The sequence below is a fragment of the Pyrgilauda ruficollis genome, unplaced genomic scaffold (genome assembly GCF_017590135.1).
Source record: "Pyrgilauda ruficollis isolate IOZ18807 unplaced genomic scaffold, ASM1759013v1 scaffold182, whole genome shotgun sequence".
Classification (NCBI taxonomy): domain Eukaryota; kingdom Metazoa; phylum Chordata; class Aves; order Passeriformes; family Passeridae; genus Pyrgilauda; species Pyrgilauda ruficollis.
The window spans coordinates 976,495-995,662 of NW_024517207.1; the positions used below are offsets into that span (position 1 = coordinate 976,495).

A 19,168-nucleotide genomic window follows, 5' to 3' on the forward strand; every position below is an offset into this window, starting at 1 on the left:
ATTTCTGTCTTCAGGCTAAATATTTATTTGTCCCTTGCTATACAGAGAAAATACCAGTAATCCAATTTTGGTCTATAAAATGGTATTCAAAACACACAATTTTTGTCAGGGACTAAAAGGGCAGCATATTATAATATAGTACTGTAATAATCAGGTTATTGCACAGACTATTCAGCCCTTACCTGCCCTGGAGATACTGACTCAATACTAGTGGTTGTGCATGCATCCAACCCTGAAAGATACACACATAATTAGGGCATATCCTGATATTTTGCTCAAAACTTTTACTACTATAGCATTAACAAACACATATGTGCACAGTTTCCCATAATACATGAAGGACAAAAATTCAAATGTCAAAAATACTATTAGAAAAGAAAAAAAACCCAAACACATAGCAAGTAAAAGATCATTAAATCTTCTCAAAACTCTGTTATTCATAAAATTAAAAAATAGAACATGTGAGCTTGCAACACCACAGAAATAAAAGTATTAAAAAAAAACACCTATATGCAAAAAATATATTTTGTATGCATTAAGGAGCTTATCATATTCAGGACTAGATGCTTAAATCTACTCTTCTCAAGAAATACTAAACAAATACTTTTTTGGTGAGCTTTTATAAGTAAAAGTTTGAGCCTGCAAATGATTGGATTTGATGATCTTAGAGGTCTTTTTCTCCCTTAATGATTCATGATCATTTTACCTGATGGAAGTGGAAGAGTGAGAGAGTTGCTCCAAGATGCTATGGGTGAAACTTTTAGACTAAGAGTAGGGGAAACTGCTTCATTAGAACACAGACAAAAACAAAATGAAAAGGCGATTTTACTTTCTAGGCTTGTACCTTCTGTATTTTTAGAATTCAGATGAGATTAAAACATCAATGTCATAGACAGTCATGTTTGTTCAGAACCTGACAAGTCATCTTAATTGCCAGGTTGTACTTGGCAGTTTGGAGTTCAGAGTAAGTTTCACGTTTCATACTTATCAAAAATGGATAAATTTCTATTGATACAGGAACTCCTTGTTCTCCTCATTTTCTCTGGTACTGTAAGCACTGAGGAGACAGCACAAGAGAAGATTCATGAGGGATTTAGGAAAAAGAAGAGGTGATGTATAGTTGTGAAGGGTTTTTTCCCCTCCAGAGAGTGCCAGGCCAATTGCAAGACAGAACTTTGTTTGAACTGGCATTTCAAAGCAAAATGAAAGTCCTATTTCATGGTAAAATGGCATTTTGTTCCAGTTCTCAAACACTTCATATAAAAGGAAAAATCATTTCAATTGACATTCTAGAACATTTTATTCTACTGTTTTTAAAGGAGTATCTGGTCCATTTAGCTTAGTTTATGGCCATGTTCAGAGTAAGAGGGGAGTGTAATTGTGTCTGGAGGGAATGTTTTTTCAGCAGAATGAATTCTAGCCACTAGAATTTAACTTAAACAACAATTTGTGAGCATTTTTCACTTTAAAATAGAAATACTTCATGCTTTCTTGTACACTGTTTGCAGTATAATTTCACACCATTGTACCCTGATGCATCTGGGTACATGGATGGGTCATTTCTGTTTTATGTGGAACCTTGTGGAGGACATAAGGAATTCTGACCTTCAAATGAACCAAGTGTATGGCAACAGCAGCAATGTACAGATTACAGGAGACGTTTGCCTTTAGAGATGTTTGAAGGAGAATATAAAATCTGGTTTTCAGGATCTGCCCCTACCTGTGGGTGACTCTGAGAGGCTGCTTCTTGACTTTCTGCCTCTGCGTGTTAGGAACCTCTCACTCACTTTCTTTGCTTCTTCTAACAATTCAAGGTTCTTCTTTTTGTCTTCTTCTGATATTTTGACATCTGGTAGTGGATCATTCACCAGATCAATCACATGACCACTATTGTCTGTGTAGAAAATGTCAGAATTAGAGCTGGACCTTCCATTTCCAGTTATATTGTGGCATGTGAGAACAACAAGTTCAAAACCAGACTGTAAATTTACAGCTATAAATTTAGCTTTGAGCTTGCATGTAACAAAAAAATAATGTCTGCTCATTTCTTTTGTTACAATCTCCAGCTTAGAGCAAGTCCTCAAAACCACAGGTAACCCACTAAGATTAATTCACTGTGATTAAAAATTCTCTGAATATGTGAAACTGGCTTTCCCAGCTGTGTCTCCAATGCAGTTTTTCTCATTTCTAAATAAAAATGTTATTAAATCCACCTCAACTAACAGTAATGGCATTTCTGTTGTAGACTGAGCTTCATGGAATTTTCATGTTCAGTTTTTCAAGGCTAAGAACCCACAAACTTACCCAGCAAAGATTTATGCACAATAGTTTTAACAATTAATTTAACACTCCATTAATCTGTGGCATTTAAATTGGTTGAAAACACTAAAATTTGAGCACCAGTTTTTACAATTCTCCAGCCTTTGATGCAGCAAAGAAGGCAGGCAGTTGTCAGAAAGGCCCTTTCTGTGTGAGTCAGTATAAATGGCTTTTATGAGCATCTAAAGAACAGCTTGGATGTGGGGGAGGGAAGTCATCAGGTAATATAAGGAAAATATTTTAAAAATTGACAAGAGCCATTACAGAATCATCAGTTTTCAGAAAAGCTAAGGACGTAAGCAAGCAGCAAAAACTCAAGGGTTTTTTGTTTGTGGGTGTGGAATTGTTTCACTATTGGTTTTTGATTGATTTTTTTTTTGAGGGGGAGGGAGAAGTCCTTTGTCTGTAATTTCCTTAAATTTAGTTCAATTTCAAGGATGTCAAAAACCATACCTACAGACTGAATATTCTAAAGCAATCTATTTTCAGTGAAATATCTGTTTTGGTTTAAACTCAGATTTGTGTGTTGGAAGTTTGAGAGACAAACTTCCCATGACACTTTCCATGTGCCAACAAAAGAGAAGCTCAAGTGCAGCAAAACCAGTATTTTGTATTCTACAATAAATAAAGCATGTATACGCTGAACCTTCTAAGATGTTAAGATAATGCACCAATTAACTTTCTGAAAGTAACTGTAATTGGTTTGTGTGCAGTCCACTTACAAACTCATGATCACAATCCAACGTTCCAGCAGCATTCCCTGTGCATGCATTACACAGTGTGCACAGAGAAAAAAATTGTGGTCAATAGTCAGGCTCTCTATATAGGTTTTCATTGCATGTCACATTTTCTGAGAATACATCCTAGTTGAAAGGAATAATCACTTCTTACCAACAGAAGTCAGTGAACTTGTTGAATTCCTGGTGGCACGGTTAGAATGTCTCCTGTGAGGACTCCGAGGCCTAGAGAGAAGAGTGAAAAAAAAAATTATGGGAGTATGGCACCAAAAAGAGGTCCTAATTACCTATTCAAAATTAATATTAAAAAGAAAGCTCTTTGATTTAAAAATGAAGACAAAAAGCATTTCTTGCAGTTCCTCTCACCTGCAAACAACTGGAAAATGGAGGAGATTGCAGAAAGAAGGAAAATTGGAGAAATTGATCTGACGAACTTTCTATTAATCTCATTCACTGTGAACCTGATTTCTCAGAAAAAAACCCTACATTTCTTTAGATTATTACCATGACTTAAAAATCATGTAAGAATGGCATATAGCAAAAAAACCCACAAAACCAAAATCAACCAACCAAACCCACCAAAAAAACCCCCAAAAAACAACCATCAACAAAAAAACCCAAAAACTTAGTCTTTCTGAATTTTTAGTACTTCTTAAAATAAATTTTATAGCTAAAATAATTCCTTAGGCTCGCACATTTACACTCCCATAGGATCTTTCTAAACTGCAAACCAGGTAAGTCTCAAACAACAGCAGAAATGTAAATACTGATCCTGAAAATAATTCTGCTTTTGAATGGCTGCATATAAATTCTGACTCTAATCTTGAGATTTGGAGAAGCACACTTTTAAAAATACAAACAAATTATAGATTTACAAAATATATTTTCTGATATGTTTTTTCCCCATATTTTAAGTTTAGTGGCAGGTGATTAAAATTAAAAAGCCCAGGCCAGGAAGTATGCTTTATCAGAATAAATAAAATAACCCTAATTCAACTGAAAACAGAATTGAATTTTTCAGCTTCAAACAGGATAACTGTTTCTAGTCAATTACTTACTTTCACTTATACTTAACCTCAAGGTGGTATTCTTGTCCCATCTATGTGAACAGTCCGAAAACTGTTTCAAACCCCATTGTATTACAGTGCTCAAACTAGATATTTACATTGCCCAGCTCAGTGAGTGGGATTGCCAGGCTCAATATTCTGTGTAACTCTACTCTTTTAGTCTCAATTATATTTCTGTTCCTCAACCTCCCATCCCAAACACCACCCTCAAAATGCAAAGGCAATATGACCAAATCACAGAGATGCAGCATTAATATTTTCATACAACATACATTTCAGAGCAATGTTTCAGAAACACAGCCCCTGACATTTATGGATGGATTGGTAATGTATTATACAGTACCTGTTAACCAGAGTTTTATCAATTTCTACATCTGGCGTGACAGCATTCTCTGGAAGAACAATAGAAGGTGTGCTGCATGTTGTCCCTTCAACAATTGTTTCCTGAATGGTGGGTGACAAATATAAAAATGTAGTTAAACAGAAATTCAAACCACTGAACATTGACTGTCTGTGTGGAAAACAATGTGTATTTCTCAATTTACCTAAAAAAGAAAAAGTAATTGAAATAAGATATAATTAGCTGTAGTTTGACAAAAGAAACGTGAATTAGAGGTCTATACTTTAATTACTCAAAAGACTCGATGGAGACATGGAATATCTGTTTTCTTTAAAAACTTTTAACGCATGCAAGCTAAATTCAATAAGCATGGAGCTAATGAGAAAGCTTTAAAAAGGCAGTCTGGCTTTACACACAGCAAACCATTCCTCGAGTGAAGTACGTGTCCAAGAGTTCAGTGAGTTTATGAGCTGAGTGCAAGAGTGAAAAGCAGATCTGTATAATAGGGCTAAATTAAGCACACAAACCCTCCAAATGATAGTAATGTATAATGAAAGCTGGAATAAACACAGTATTAAGTGTACACATGACACTCAAAACCTCAGAAAATAATTTTAAGTTATCTTGTTAAGAGCTCCACATGGTTTTTCCTCAAATTACTTGGAAGCATATTGAAAAAATAGATAATTTAAATATTTAATAAAATATAATTTTTAAGTGCTAAAAGAAACTGGCAAGCTGCTACTGAATATTAATATGTGCTTAAAAAGGAGAGCTTGCCTCAAGAATTAAAGTCACACCTGCATAATTATACCATTCAGCTGAAGAAAAATAATCCATTTCCTGTGACATATCACAAGTGGAGATGCATCAGGTTGGCATGAATTAATGTGGATGTCTTATATGTGGTGAGAAAATGATTACTTCTACCCCAAGCACTGTGTTCAGATTAAAACCAGAAAACAGCTGAAGGGAAAGCTTCCCAGCAGTAGCAGTGGACTGCTGTCAAGTGCCTTGTAAAATTTAAAGAATAACTTGTAAATTCTAAAATCCTAATTGCTTCTGCTAGGCACTGATATATATAAGAGTTTTGTTTTAGTTTGTTATTTGGAGTCTACAATTTTCTTGAAACTACATCCCAAAGCTTTCACAAGAAATTTGTAAGGCAGGTAAGAAAAATCTGTTGCAATAGCACTAATTCAGGCATTAACAGAATGAAACATGTAATAAGTCACAGTTTAGCAAATCAGGTTTAGACTCTGGAAGTGTTCCAGGCCAGGTTAGGTGGGGCTCTGAGCTACCTGGTCTGGTGGAAGGTGTCCCTGTCCATAACAGGGCAGTTGGAGCTGGATGACCTTAAAGATCCCTTCCATCCTAAGCCATTCTAGTCTATTCCATTAAGAAGCTGGCTCTTACTTGACTGCTGTCTGACATTTACCATAGAACTCCTTGCAACATGTTTCCCAGTGCTGCATTTTATTCTTGTTGAAATAACACATTTTCTGATCAAGTAAAAGGACTGTAGAATACTTGGGAAATGGCATAATACTAAAAGATATGGCATAACCCTTCTACCTCTCAAAGGCAATGAAATATGGCTTGATTCGGACATCTGAGTTAGGATTCTTGATTCTACTGTAAATATCATAATTTTTTTACTAAATTTTTTTCAAGCAGCTTCACACTTCCATACTCTTAATTCTCATATGAACTTCCTTGGCAAGTTCACTTTGTCAGTCACAGGAGAGCAGGATGGGGAACCTGCCAAGAAAACACTGTGAAGATTTAAATTTAGGAAAAATATCCTTGCAATTCTGAAAATGTTAAAATCCCAAAGCATATGTGATTCAAATGCACAAGTGACATTTTATGACAATAGCTTGAAAGCATTTTTTAGTAATATCCTTGAAAATGTTAAAAAGTGACAACATATTTTTGTCAATGCCAAAACTCAGGTGACTCCCCTGCTTGTAGGGCAAATCAGCTGAATACACATGCACAGTGTTTATACTAATCTAATGACTGCCAGAAAGCAAAAACTTCTGAATGATGTAACATCAGCCTTGAAGTCACTCAAGCCCATTTTAGGACTCTAAAAGCAGCTCATTAAAAAGAAGGAAAAAAAAAAAAAAAAAAAAAAAAAGACAAGTTAAAAAAAAAAAGAGTTTGCAGTCAAGGCTAGTTCAGGTCAGGTAGAAAACATTAATCCTGGTCAGCAGCTACAGAGGTTCAGCATCTACACAAGTGAAACCTCATGGCCCCCTGCACTGTCCAGGAGAGGGGCAGGAAGAGCCAGAGCAGGAAGCTTTTTGCAGGGCCAGCTGGCTCCAATCAAAAGGAATTGTTATACACTGAGGAGTGCTCAGGCTGCTCTACACAGGCCTTGGAAGAGAAGCTTTAACAGGAAGCTTAAGCTGCCTCACAACAGTGCAGTGTTGTACAACTGCACAGAGATGTCACAGAAGATTTCCATCACCTTCTTAGTTGTGTGCCTTTAACTCTGCTCTCTTGGGAGCTTCCAGACTCATCTGCTCCTCAGCTATTCCCAAGAGTTGCCTCATCTCCTACTACCAGTGGTTCCCTGCTACTCAAGTCTTTGCTTCCTTTTTGTCCCAAGCCCTCCCCTCCACAAAAATTAGGGTAAAATTGACTCCACCTCTCAGGTGGCTCAGGTGGGAACTGCTCCATAAGGGTGACCAGGAGCCATCCAGACTTGCAGGGAGGCATGTGCAGGGCTGAGAGGGTGGCACAGGCAGTTTGTTCCATTACAGAACAGTCACGAGGATCAGGGATGGAAGTAGAACCTCCAGACATTCTGGCTGTTAAGTCCTACCAGGCCCTCACTAAGCATACAGAGAATGTGCTTTTGAAAAGTCTATAATCCAGACAAATTTGGATGATTTTTACATTAACAGGATGGTGAGGGGAAAAGGAATACAATGATATTCTGCTGAAAGACCTACCATGGCAGGCAGACAGGTGACAGAGCTTCACTGTATAACACCTAAATTCTTTCAAGCACTTGGGAAAAAAACCCAGAACAAAAAAATCAGGAAACAAAACCCTCTGCCACCTGGCCATATTCTTAGATATTAACTAAAAGTCTGGACTGAACTTCAGAAAAACCCAGGCTGCTGTAAGAAATACTGAAATGAAAACTCACATTTGTTTTCTCAAAATGATTTTGAGACACAAAACCCAAGTCTTCCCATAATGTAAAAGCATGATCATACTTGAAGCATGCAGAAAGCTACATGTGATACAAGGTTAATTTTCTTTTTGTCAGAACTGTTTTGCAATCTGTGTGCATTTGGGCATGCAGGAAAAAAGTGGGGGAAAACCTCCTGAAACAGAACAAGGAAGTTGTTAGACACTAGACAGCACTCTAGACGAGATGAAATTCCAGACTTGGAAAATTATGTTGAGTGGCAGAAAACAAAATCACCAGCTTTTAGCTCCTTCTGATGCCCTATCCTTGCTTGCAAGTCCTTATCTCACAATAAGCTGTTTTACTTAGAGTGACTTACAGTCATGCTGTAGAGCTTGACTTGCATCAAGAGCCAAGAGTGACAACAGCTATGAACAAGATCAAGTTTTCACAACACTGGTTAGTGGCAAACCTTAAGTAGGCTTATGAGCAGTGTGTTGGTTAAAATCACTCCACTGTGATTTTGGGCCTAAAAATAATCACTTATCTAAAATGAAGCATTTTGCACAGTGAACTGATTCATGAACTATCACATTACCACAGTTCATTTAAGACCTACGACTAAAAGGCCTGGAAAATGTAATAAAAATTTAATGCTTTTATATTAGGAGGTTGGAAATTTTCATTTCTCCCACTTGACAAGCACATTCAGGATTAGAATCACTGATGTCTGCTAGATTTTCATATTTTTCATCTCTGGGTATGTTTTATACAGCAAGTCTTTTGTACAAAAATACTTCTCACATAGGTGAGTTAAAAAATTCCAATAAAATCTTCAGCTAATAGATGTTATCAGATGGTAGTCTTGATGAACTTGTATCCAATTGGGATGTTTATCTTAAGGCAGGAAATTAACACTCAGCACCATGTGCAGTTTAGATGGAAGGCAGGACAAATCAGTGCAGAGCTCACTGCTGGCAATATTTTCCAGCAATGTTGAAGTAGCGGATGTTTTCACCTAAAGTCTGGAATGTGGTGTCCCCAAACCTAATGACAGTGTCACATCTTTAACTGAGGATGTGCCAGACTATAAATTCTCTTTCTTTACAACAGTTTGCATAAAAACTAACGATTTGAATAACCTGTGATTTCTTAATCACAGTAAGGTTCTTTACTTCAGCTAAGCCAACAACTGACAAAAAATCCAACCCCAGTTTATTAAAGTATGAAGCTACTTTTTGTCTGTGGTATAGATTACTGAAAATGGGGAAGACCCATCTGTTATTGACTTTTTATGTTTATCTGGAATGAAAACATGTAAAAACATGTAGATGCCACGCAAATTTGAAGCAAACTGATGAAATGCCCGTGGAACACCCAGCTGTCTCTGCATAGCTCCAGTGTATGTTCATCTACTGCTGCGGCAAATAAAGCACTGAGAAAGACTGCAAACCAAAAATGCCCATTTCCATCTTTCACACACACGAGTTGCATAACATCCTCTATATCTGTAAAAACAACACTAGTTGTTGAAGTGCAAGCCTAAGTTCTGTTCTCAAAGTTTAAAGTTTTATTTAATAACATCAGAAAGGACATTTTTGGACTGCTTTGATATATGTCTGTCTGTTCTGAACCATTTATAAGCCTCCAGTTCAAAATGATAAAAAACTGCTTGAGCAATTTAAGTTCTCATCCCTTAGGCTATAAAATATTTGAGGAACTCAAAGGACTTCAACTGAAGGACCACCCATAGCTTCATCAATTAAGCAAAACACCCTAATACAGAGCAACAAATAGATTTGATTTTATAAACCCCTAAATAAACACAAACATGTTTCAGCCTCAGTTTCCAGCAAGTGTCAGAAAACACCTTTGTAAGTAAGAGAGCTTACTTTGGCTGGAGGAGAGCTGTTGTGCTGGGCCTCTTTTGCTTGTCCCTTGTCTTCAGGTAAGGTTGGCATGGTGGGCAGCGTGAAGCACGTGGAGCTGCAAGGTTGACTAAGAGGATCATGCACTGCTGGCAGTATCTGTTTCAAGTTAGCCTGAAGGCATAAGCTCTGGGAGGCCTCGTGATCTGCAGGCTGGGTTAGATGCCAAAAATACAAATCAAATCCATTTAAAACTCTATGCTCAAAAACTGAGATCACTTTACAATAATAAACAGTATTAAGGTTTAAATTAAAAACGCTATCTTGTGTTTTATTAACTCAAGCTTTCAAGGTCAAGTATAACTTAGCAAATGCATTCAAAACAGACAACCTTCTGTTCTTGTTGCAATTTCTATCTCTTTCCTCCACTTTACAATTTTCATTTGTCACTATGATATGACCAAACTACCTTTTCTAAATATCCCCTAAGAAGTGAACAGCATCCTGTTATCATATCCTGGATATCACAGAACAGCAGAATCGTTCAGGTTTGAAGGGACCACATGGGTCACCTGGTCCAACCTCCCTGCTCAAACTGGGTCATCCCAGAGCTCATGGAACAGAATTGTATCCAGAAAGTTCTTGAATATCTCCAGTGAGGGAGACTCCACAGGCTCTCTGGACAATCTGTTCCAGTGCACAATCACCTGCACAGTGAAGAAGTTTTCCTTCATGTACACGAGGAACTTCCTGTGCATCAATTTCTGCCCTTGCCTCTTGTCCTGTTGCTCAATACCACCAGGCAGAGTCTGGATCCATCCTCTGACACCTGCCTTCAGATACTGACAGACATTGCCAGGGTCCCTTCTCAGTCATCTCTTCCATAATATGCCTTTTAGTGACTAATAGCCTTAATGCTACACAGCATGATCTCAGAGGACCAAAACTTGAACCCTAGAAGGTGGCACTTCTCCTTTGAGCAAGGTGAATTGTGAAAAGACTTGGTGTACTTCTGCACAAGACAACAAGGTGCAAGACACTTCCAAAGCAAAACAGCAGAAATACCCAAAGAAGGAAAAAAAATCACTACCTATTAGCTGAGAAAATTCTCATAATTAGTGTCAAGGGGAGGCAATTATTCACAAGGGTAACAGCATGAAAGCCTGTACCAAAGTCTGAGGATCAGCAGTGCAAAGCACAAATCAGTCCTTAGAGTGGCAGTGGGTGGGTTGCAATACTTACTGTGACACCTGCCCAGGAATCAGGGAGCAGTGCTCATCAGTGTCCTCTCATGAATGCATCACTGCGCTCCCCGGCGGTGCCTGCAGGTCACACACACGCAGCTGAGGCCACCTGGTGCACACACTGTGTCTCCACTAGGAACTGCTGACTACTGCGTCGGAAATTAACCTGCTACAGTTTTCCCTTCCATTTCAGGGGTGGGCAAAGAAATGTATTGAGGAACGTGTTGGTTTTTTGAGGTTGCCAATTGCATTTGTCAAAATACATCTGTTGCTTTAAAATAAAAGCAAAAAGAGGCAAAACCATTTACAAGAAACACTGACGCAGTCTCAGTAGTGACAAGTGCCTCACCTCAGCTCTCACGGAAGAAAATCTGTGTTGTAAAACCTACAGAATGCATGAAAACTTTGGACTACAGAAGCAGCTAAGACTCATGGTTTTATTATGTTCATTTCACATTACACTGGAAACTTAATTTTCTCTTTCACTAGATGAGAAATACAAAGCTCTCTCACATGATAATGCAGAATGAATAGATTGTAAAAATGATCCTACAAAAGTATTGGTGTGTTCAGGAAAAAATAATTATATCATTGAAGTTCCTCAGTACCAGCTCTGAAAAAGATGCAGCACATGTGACATCATTATGAAGACCAAGATACAGACTCTTTTTGAACAGTGGATATAAGGATTTTTCAGAGCAGTGCATGCTGTAGGGACAGCATGTTTCAAAGCTTTTCTGGACATTTTTGTACCTGTTACAGGTGATTTTCTAACTTTACAAAAGTGGTAGTTCATGTTTGTATCATTTTACCCACCTCTGACTTCAAAGAAGAGTAGAGAAAACTTTCTAAGAATAAAATCTTTAAAAATGGCTATTAAAGCAAAACAATTAAAGTCCCTATTAGGACGGAAAAGACATTTATGATTATGTATATTTTAATAAATCCACAGATTAGACAGATACTGAATTTCTGAGTGTTTCGACAATTCAGTTTTTTTGTATCAAACTCAGTCACCAAAAATTAGCAACCCATGAAGCTGAGATGGAAACAAGGTAGCTAAAAAAAGTGACAGACTTTCTTTTCATCTCTGTAACAAAATCCTGGCATTTTACAAAATTTCTGAGTTTGTAAGAACCCAAATTCGAAATTGGAAAAAAAAAAAAAAAAAAAAAAAGGAAAAAAATCTGGCTATTTATCTAATCTCTCTTAGTGTTTGCCTTATGAATTTATAATGGTTCTGATACATTCAACCCAATGCTGGGCCTGAAAAATCAGGAATGTTTCAAGTCATGGCCAAAGCATGTTTGCAGTCCTACATGGAACTGTAGAAACTATTGCAAAGTGGTTTATTCCCAGTCTTAGCTGAGTTCTTAGTGCATACTAAATTTAAAAAATATTGCAACTTATCTTGAAACAAGAAAGAGCTATTAAGCACATCAAGTTTCAGTTCATTTTTCAGATCTAAAAAGCAAAAAAAAAAAAAAAAAAAATCAGCAGGCTTGTCTAAGAATAGAAAGGGACAAATCCTGAGCTGTGTTGTCCTAGAGATGCAGCACAGAAAGTACAGCCAAGGGAAAAAGGAGGGTAGAAAGATGAATTTATGCCACCTTAACAACCCCCAGATTTGGAGTGGATTGAGTTCAGGCTGTCTCCGACACAATTAGAACCCTACTCTGATTTCCTTACAGAGATATCTTGCAAATAGGAATAAGCTTCAAATCTCTGTACTGATCAGTAGGAAAATTTCTTCTTCTGACTTTCCATTTTTTCCTAGTACCACTCCAGAAAATCCCAGTGCTGAGGACTACATTGGAGCAGTGAAAGCTTACACATAATTATTCATATTCTTAGGCTTCTTGAATCAAACACCATCTCTGCACACCTTAACTGCATTGCTGCAGTCCACTACACTGCCAAAGTGAGGGGTACTGCATTTTGGTATTTCAGTATAAGGATGTAGTTCAATTAATAAACTATAAGATTTAGAACTCTAAAATTATTAACTTTCAGTCTGAAAGCTTAATTTTAACCTGTGCAGTGTTCTTAAAGTCAGTAGCCCATCTTTTTTAAAGACTATGATGCTTACCAGCACAAACATAATATATTGTAAAGGCAAGGGGATACACCATGCTCTGCAATGAGTTCTGCCATTTTCTGATCAGTTACTGTCTTCTATACTGGTAGGAAAGGCAAAGGGTTAGAAAAGATGAAAACCTAACCATTAGTGCATAAATGTTCTTCCATCACTGCTGAAATTACCTGATGCCCCTTTAGCTGGGCAATGAAAACAGCCCCAATAAGTGTCACATGGAGTCAAAATGCATAGAAACAGGAGGCTTTGTGAGAACACTCTACAAGAATTAGAGGAGCTTATCTGCATCTCAGAAATGTAGATAGAACATAAAGAAATGTCCTTGGAAAATTTATGTCACTGGAAGGTACATTTTTTCTTTTCCAGCAGCGCATTAGGGCAGATTGCAGCCTTGGAGCCTACAGAAATTCACACCTCTTGTTACAAAACCAGCTCACAGCCTTACTGAACCCTGAGCTAGAGTGTGGAGAGCTTGACTAGCCTGCTTGTAAGCCTGGCTCACCTGCCAGCTGAACAGCATTTGGAATCATGCTACCATTAGATTTGCCAGCTTTGTCTCCTTTCCACAAGAATAAACATGTTGCAATCAAAGAAGGAAATGATGTTAACAATATGTGCAATTCAGTGAGGGACCAACTGAAACACCTGTAATTATTGGCCCTGAAGACACTGAAAAGAGAGATTAAAAATGCACCTGCACTTTAAAAACAGTTAAGGTGCACAAACACATACTAGCATCCTAGGCACTGAGATAATTTTAAGATCCTCTTATTTCTATTTTTATTTCTTTTTTTTCTCCATTGATCAAGCTCTGTCTGGCCTGCCTCTATCTTATCAAAGGATGTAATTAGATTATTCTAGTGTTTTATCAAAGTAAATGATCTCCCCCAAAACTCCATTCTTTCAGAAACCACAAAAGCTTCAAAATTACCTTTTAAAATTAAATACTTGTACAGATTAACTCACATGTCACAGGCAGAGTGGAAGTGGGTGAAGGTCTACAATTTCAGTACGCACGAGCCTTGTACACCTACAAAATGAGTTAAACACAAACAAATTACCCATCCAAGTCACTAATTCTGCTCATTCCCACACTAAGACGAGACAATCTAAAGGAAAAAAAAAAAGAAAAAGAAATAAGAGAGGATGGAGTGCTTTTAACATTTTGGTCTGTTATTATAAACTTACTGCTTAAAATAGTTAGGAAAAAAATTATACCCTGAGCTCAAATTTGTAGTCAGATACAGATCAGTGAATGCAGAGAACTTTCTTTTACCACTGGGTAGGCTTAGTGTACAATCTCCAGGAAATGGAGATCTGGGAGCTCTATTCCATAAAAGGGAAAAGTATTTAGAGGCCCTTGGCTTTCACTGTGTTCTCTCTGCAACTTATTTTACCATAGTAGAGAAAGTTAAGTATAATCAGTTAACTTCCCCTGGCTGAGTCACAGCTGAGTCTGCGGCAGCAAAGGCTCAGAGAAAGGTGCTTTACTCCATCCCCACTGATAGCTGGGCACCTGACCCCAAATGCTCTGTCATGTGTCAGCAAGCGAACACAAAAAAGAGCAGAAATAACCAGTTCAGAAAGCATTTTATTAATATTTCTTGACCTCATGCTGCCTGTGGTCAAGCCTCATTTGTCAAAAACAGGAGCTGCTTGCTCGTGAATGCAGCAGCGGAACTGCACAATTCCGAGTGACTGTTTGCAAATTTTTCTTTGTTGTCCTGTACAGTGGTTGTAAAAAGTTACCAAACCAGAAAGGTACCTTTTTGCACTCCTTTTTGTATAGCTGTAAAAATATATAGAATTCACATAAGATTTTGAATTAGGTTTTGCAGCTTTGAAGTACTTAAGACCCAGTAAACTTCCTTCAAACAAAGTCTGAGCAAAACAGGGTGTTTTTCTTATGTTTGTACCAAAAAAGTGTTTTCAAAGACAAAGCATTAATATAGCTTAAGGTACACAGCTTGTTGGCATATATTAACTATCACCTAAAACTTTAAAAACCCAAAATCACAACACAACAAAAGAAACAAACCCCCTAAAAACAGATGCAGAAGAATATCTTAATCGAAACACTTTGAAATTTTGCATTAGGACTCCAAGATCTTTGTAAAATAGGAACATTCACTGGGAAAAGGAAAAAGAATCCCACAACTGAAGCTGACTCATGTACATTCTTGCCCTTTGTGACAAAAGGTCCTACATGGAAATTGGAAGACATTTTCTTTATTGTCTGCAACACAGGAAAAAAATTGACCAGTAGTTTCCTATTGCATCTCATTTTTATGACTAAAGAGTGGTTTTTCATGGTAAATTAAGTTTGCAAGATATTAAGATCCTGCTTCAGCCAATTTACCAAACCACAGAGTCATAGTTCCAGGACAAAAATACGGCACCTCTGTGATAACCTTAATGAGTTCCACCCACACTAACATCCATACAACTGCTCAAGGTAAAACCTGGAACACAAGTGGTGTTTCTGTTTTTAGGATACAGAACAATTCCACTGAGGCATGCAGTGTATATGCAATTACTGTGTGAATCCAAAAAATCTGTTCTTATTCAGAGACTAATTCCTGACTATTGAGATTCCTGAGTGACTTCAATAATACCTCCTAACAATCAGAACACTTTCAGGTTGCAGCCTCAGAGAATGGTTAAATGTGAATAATTCTATCATAAAAATACTTTAAAGGAAGAAATTAGAGAAAGCTGAAGGAAAACACAATTTCTAAAAAACTCCCCTCAAACTCAATGGTTACAGACTTCCTTGGAACTACGAGCTACACATGTAGGACTTGATTTACAGAGCAGCATGACAGGAAAGAATCTCCTTTTCTGCTTCCTGTTTTCCTCATAGTTCAGGAACACATAAAACTGGATGGTTTTCAATAATCTGCTTGAATGAGAGAAAGGAAAAGTTAGGTCAGGCAGAAAGTAAAATGTTTTGATGCATGTCCAGCCTGACATGCATCCTGGGAGAATATCTCCAGTAATGGGTAGTTATGACACTGTTGAGACTGAAAACCAAAAAGTTTGTGGGTGAAAGGTGATGCTGTTCCATTATCAATAAGACCAACCCCTACAACAAGGCATTTGGTTATGATCAAAAATTTACATCACAGTTTAAGGAAATCTAAAAACTAATTCCAAAAGGGTTTAGTGGAAACTTATTCTGGAAGTTCTGTACTTAACTCCCAGAGGATCCCTTCTGGTCCCAGCTTTAGCTTTTCCTTGATACATTAAGAGAAAAAGCCATTGGACCTATTTCACTCACAGACAATATTTTAACATAGCTATATGGAAATTTATGGAAACTTGCTAAAAGATCATAACTGTGTTCAAAAATAGCACTTTTCATTCTGTAAAATGTCAGCTTCATTTGTTTTAGCAATGTTTTTACAGTTTCTGTTTTGTTAGCAGTCAGTGTTTAGATTTATTTCTCTTGCAGCAAAGCATCTAAAGGAGTGGCTTATAACAACTTTTTTTGTCTTGCAAGAATTTTAGGCTGAATGTTATGCTGCAGACCATCAGCAGACAGATGAAGAATGTACATATTTTAGAAACAATAAGGAGCAGCATTTCACTAGCTTTTTAGACTAGTAGACCCATATTTTAAAAAAAGGTATTTCTTTTAAGGAAAGCCTATTTTAGACAGCCTGAAAATTTCCCAATTCCAATTTATTTTTTTGTTTTTTTAAGGGCAAGTAGGAGTCAATGTTGCATGAATCAAACTTTTATAAGTTACTCTGGTTTGGATGCAATTTTTTTTTTTTATTTTCAGGGCTCTTTTATCTAGGACAAAAAAAGAATATAAGGAAATGAGGTTATAAGCAGCACAACCTCCCTGTGAAAACAAATGGTTTTAAGAATTGCATACAAGTTCAGAAAAAAACCCCATGTTCTGGTTCACTTGAGTTTTTATTAATTCTGGGGCGTTACTTTGAACAAATATCCTTGAGACAGAACTCCAAAATGGTAATTTTATCTGGTAAAATCTGCATCTAAGATACTGGACTCAGCTCTCTTATTAGAATGATGCCTTACTGACCTATTTTTTTTTTTTTTTCCATCAGTGGGTTTTCAGCAGGAAAAGCAAGAAGACAACAGAAAGCACTGCTCAGGCACGTGGCCTCTAGGAAACCAGTTGGGGTGAACTTTGGGGTACTTTAAAATAAAATTATATGTATATATGTAATGAAAAAGATGGTACATGTGATATTAAGGAAGAATGAATCCCTGGTTTTTTTCAGTATTATGCATAAGCTAAAGAATTCAGCCAACAGGAGCAAATCTGATGATCAGAAGACAGATCGCAAGGCATAGTTGCTATACTTCTTAATTTACAGATTATTTTTTATAGACTTTAAGGAAATGCAGTTTAAAGGAAGAATGTGAATATAGAGTGGGAGGATATTTGGCATGGAGAGTAAGGATTTCTAAGCATAAGGAACAGCATGTAAGAAAGTGTGAAGGTAAGAGTGGGAGAACAGTACACTTGGTGTCATTCAGGAGGGCAGTTCAAAACATACCCAGAGCTAGGAAGTACCCGGAAAAAAGTCTATTACAACAAAGGCAGTGAACGTAAAACAGGACAATTCAAAAAAAAGTTGAAATTATATGTGAGTAAAAAAATTTTGCTCTCTTCCTCCTCCTAGACAACTTCCTATTTAGAAGTAGAATTGTTTAGGAGGCAGTGCCAGTCTTGTTGTGTGGTGCTGAAGGACCCCTCTGATGCAGGACCTGTGCACTGATGAATCTCCCAACAGAAACTGCACCATTCAGAATACCAGGAGATAATAATAGCACCCAACATGCTTTTGCCTAAATGAGCCTCATGTACTCAGTCACACAGAGTCACGTGGGTTTCTTTCTTCTACTCCTTTTCACAGATTTGGAGAAACCTAGATGTTTCTGCTGTCTGGACTGGATGTATTATACATCACATTCTAGTTACACATTTATTTTTGTCTAGGGTGTAGGCAGAGTTGGGAGATTGAGTCGATATTTTCTCAAATTGCCACTTGACTATATTCTTAGTAAATGTAAAAAGAGAACAAATACATTTGTGTGGAGGGGAGACAGATAAGATTAGGGGGGAAAAAAAAAATCAGTGTTTCTTGGTGTCAATTCATCCTTTTTAAAAGAAAAACCTTAAGGTTTCTATATGAAGTACAATGTTTGAAAGAAATTTCTACATAGAAACATCCTATAAATTATTCTGCTTTGCAGGGCAGCAGGATATCAACTTTGCATAATTTGGAAAAAACTACTAACAGCCTGACTTAGAAACAAATATGTTGAAGGCAATTAGGGCAGAACACTATTGCTTAGTGACCCAAGAATCTTGTTGCTACTCAGGCAAAAAATTTTCCAAATGAAGAAATCAAACTAAATTCTTTCTTTCCCAATCAGAAAGGGTAATCCCAGAGGGCAAACTTGGTTGAACAAACCAACAATAAATAGCTTTTTTTGGGATCTAGAATGCAACTGTGGGCTTTCAAGCAGGGAGATTATACTTGGCTTTACATTTTGCAGATAAATGGCAAAGCAGCAAAACAAGTGTTTTATTCCCATTTTATCCTTTCTGGACACAATCAGATTGACATTTGCTTACTTTAGTGATGCATGGACACCTATTTTTGCATTACAAAAATGAACACCCGCCAAAAGTGCACAAAGGTGTTTCACTTCCTTTTTGTGAGAAAAGAGTTATGGATCCTAGTCCACTGAATGTTTTCTCAAATGTTGCTGTACACTAGGACAGGAATATCTTCACTATCAACTTACTTAATTAAACAGCCATTGTGTGGATTTTGATTGCTTACTTTTTTTCTACAGACCTGGTAGTTCACTCATCCAGGCTGCAATGCCACAACTCTGATCTGGGGATGCTATATATTAGGTCACAAGAATTGTTGCTTTTGCTAGGAACAGTCCAATTTTATGCCTAGAGTACACATGAAACCTGCAGGACTAGCTGTCTGTGAAAAAGCAAAGCTCATCATATCACCTCTTCCTTCCTGCCAGCATACAATACAGAAGTGTGAAAAAACAGCAATATTTTGTAATGCCACATCTTAAGCTTTTTTCCTAGAAACAGACAATTTTGAGGGCAGCAGCAACACTAATTTCTCTTGTCAATATCTCGTTCTAAAATCAGGTATAACAACAGCAGCAACAAAAAAACCACGACCACCACCAATAATAATAATAGATTAATAATGCAAAGGATGATTGTTCAATTTTAGTATTCTCCAAAGAGGTGGAGTGAGGGAGGAAATCCTCAGTGTTGCAATCAGGTGTGATGTCAAAGCAAAACCGGAGCCAAAAGCTCTTTCTTTCTC

General features: G+C 37.2%; 1 protein-coding gene across 15 annotated transcripts in view; it reads right to left on the reverse strand.

The window, feature by feature from the left end:
• The window catches only part of IRAG1 (inositol 1,4,5-triphosphate receptor associated 1), a 98,280-nt gene that overhangs the window by 24,189 nt on the left and 54,923 nt on the right, over positions 1–19,168 (reverse strand). For 10 of the 15 annotated variants that reach the window (XM_041464670.1, XM_041464671.1, XM_041464674.1 and 7 more), the window contains 7 exons: positions 13,785–13,848; positions 10,722–10,801; positions 9,504–9,692; positions 4,467–4,567; positions 3,211–3,281; positions 1,721–1,894; positions 183–232 (listed from right to left, as the gene is read on the reverse strand). In XM_041464670.1, the coding sequence (XP_041320604.1) occupies positions 183–232; positions 1,721–1,894; positions 3,211–3,281; positions 4,467–4,567; positions 9,504–9,572 (465 nt within the window). In that variant the 5' untranslated portion in view covers positions 9,573–9,692; positions 10,722–10,801; positions 13,785–13,848. Of the gene's footprint in view, positions 1–182; positions 233–1,720; positions 1,895–3,210; positions 3,282–4,466; positions 4,568–9,503; positions 9,693–10,721; positions 10,905–12,812; positions 12,904–13,784; positions 13,849–19,168 lie in introns of all 15 variants that reach the window. The other 5 variants (XM_041464683.1, XM_041464680.1, XM_041464682.1 and 2 more) reach the window with 3 other exon arrangements.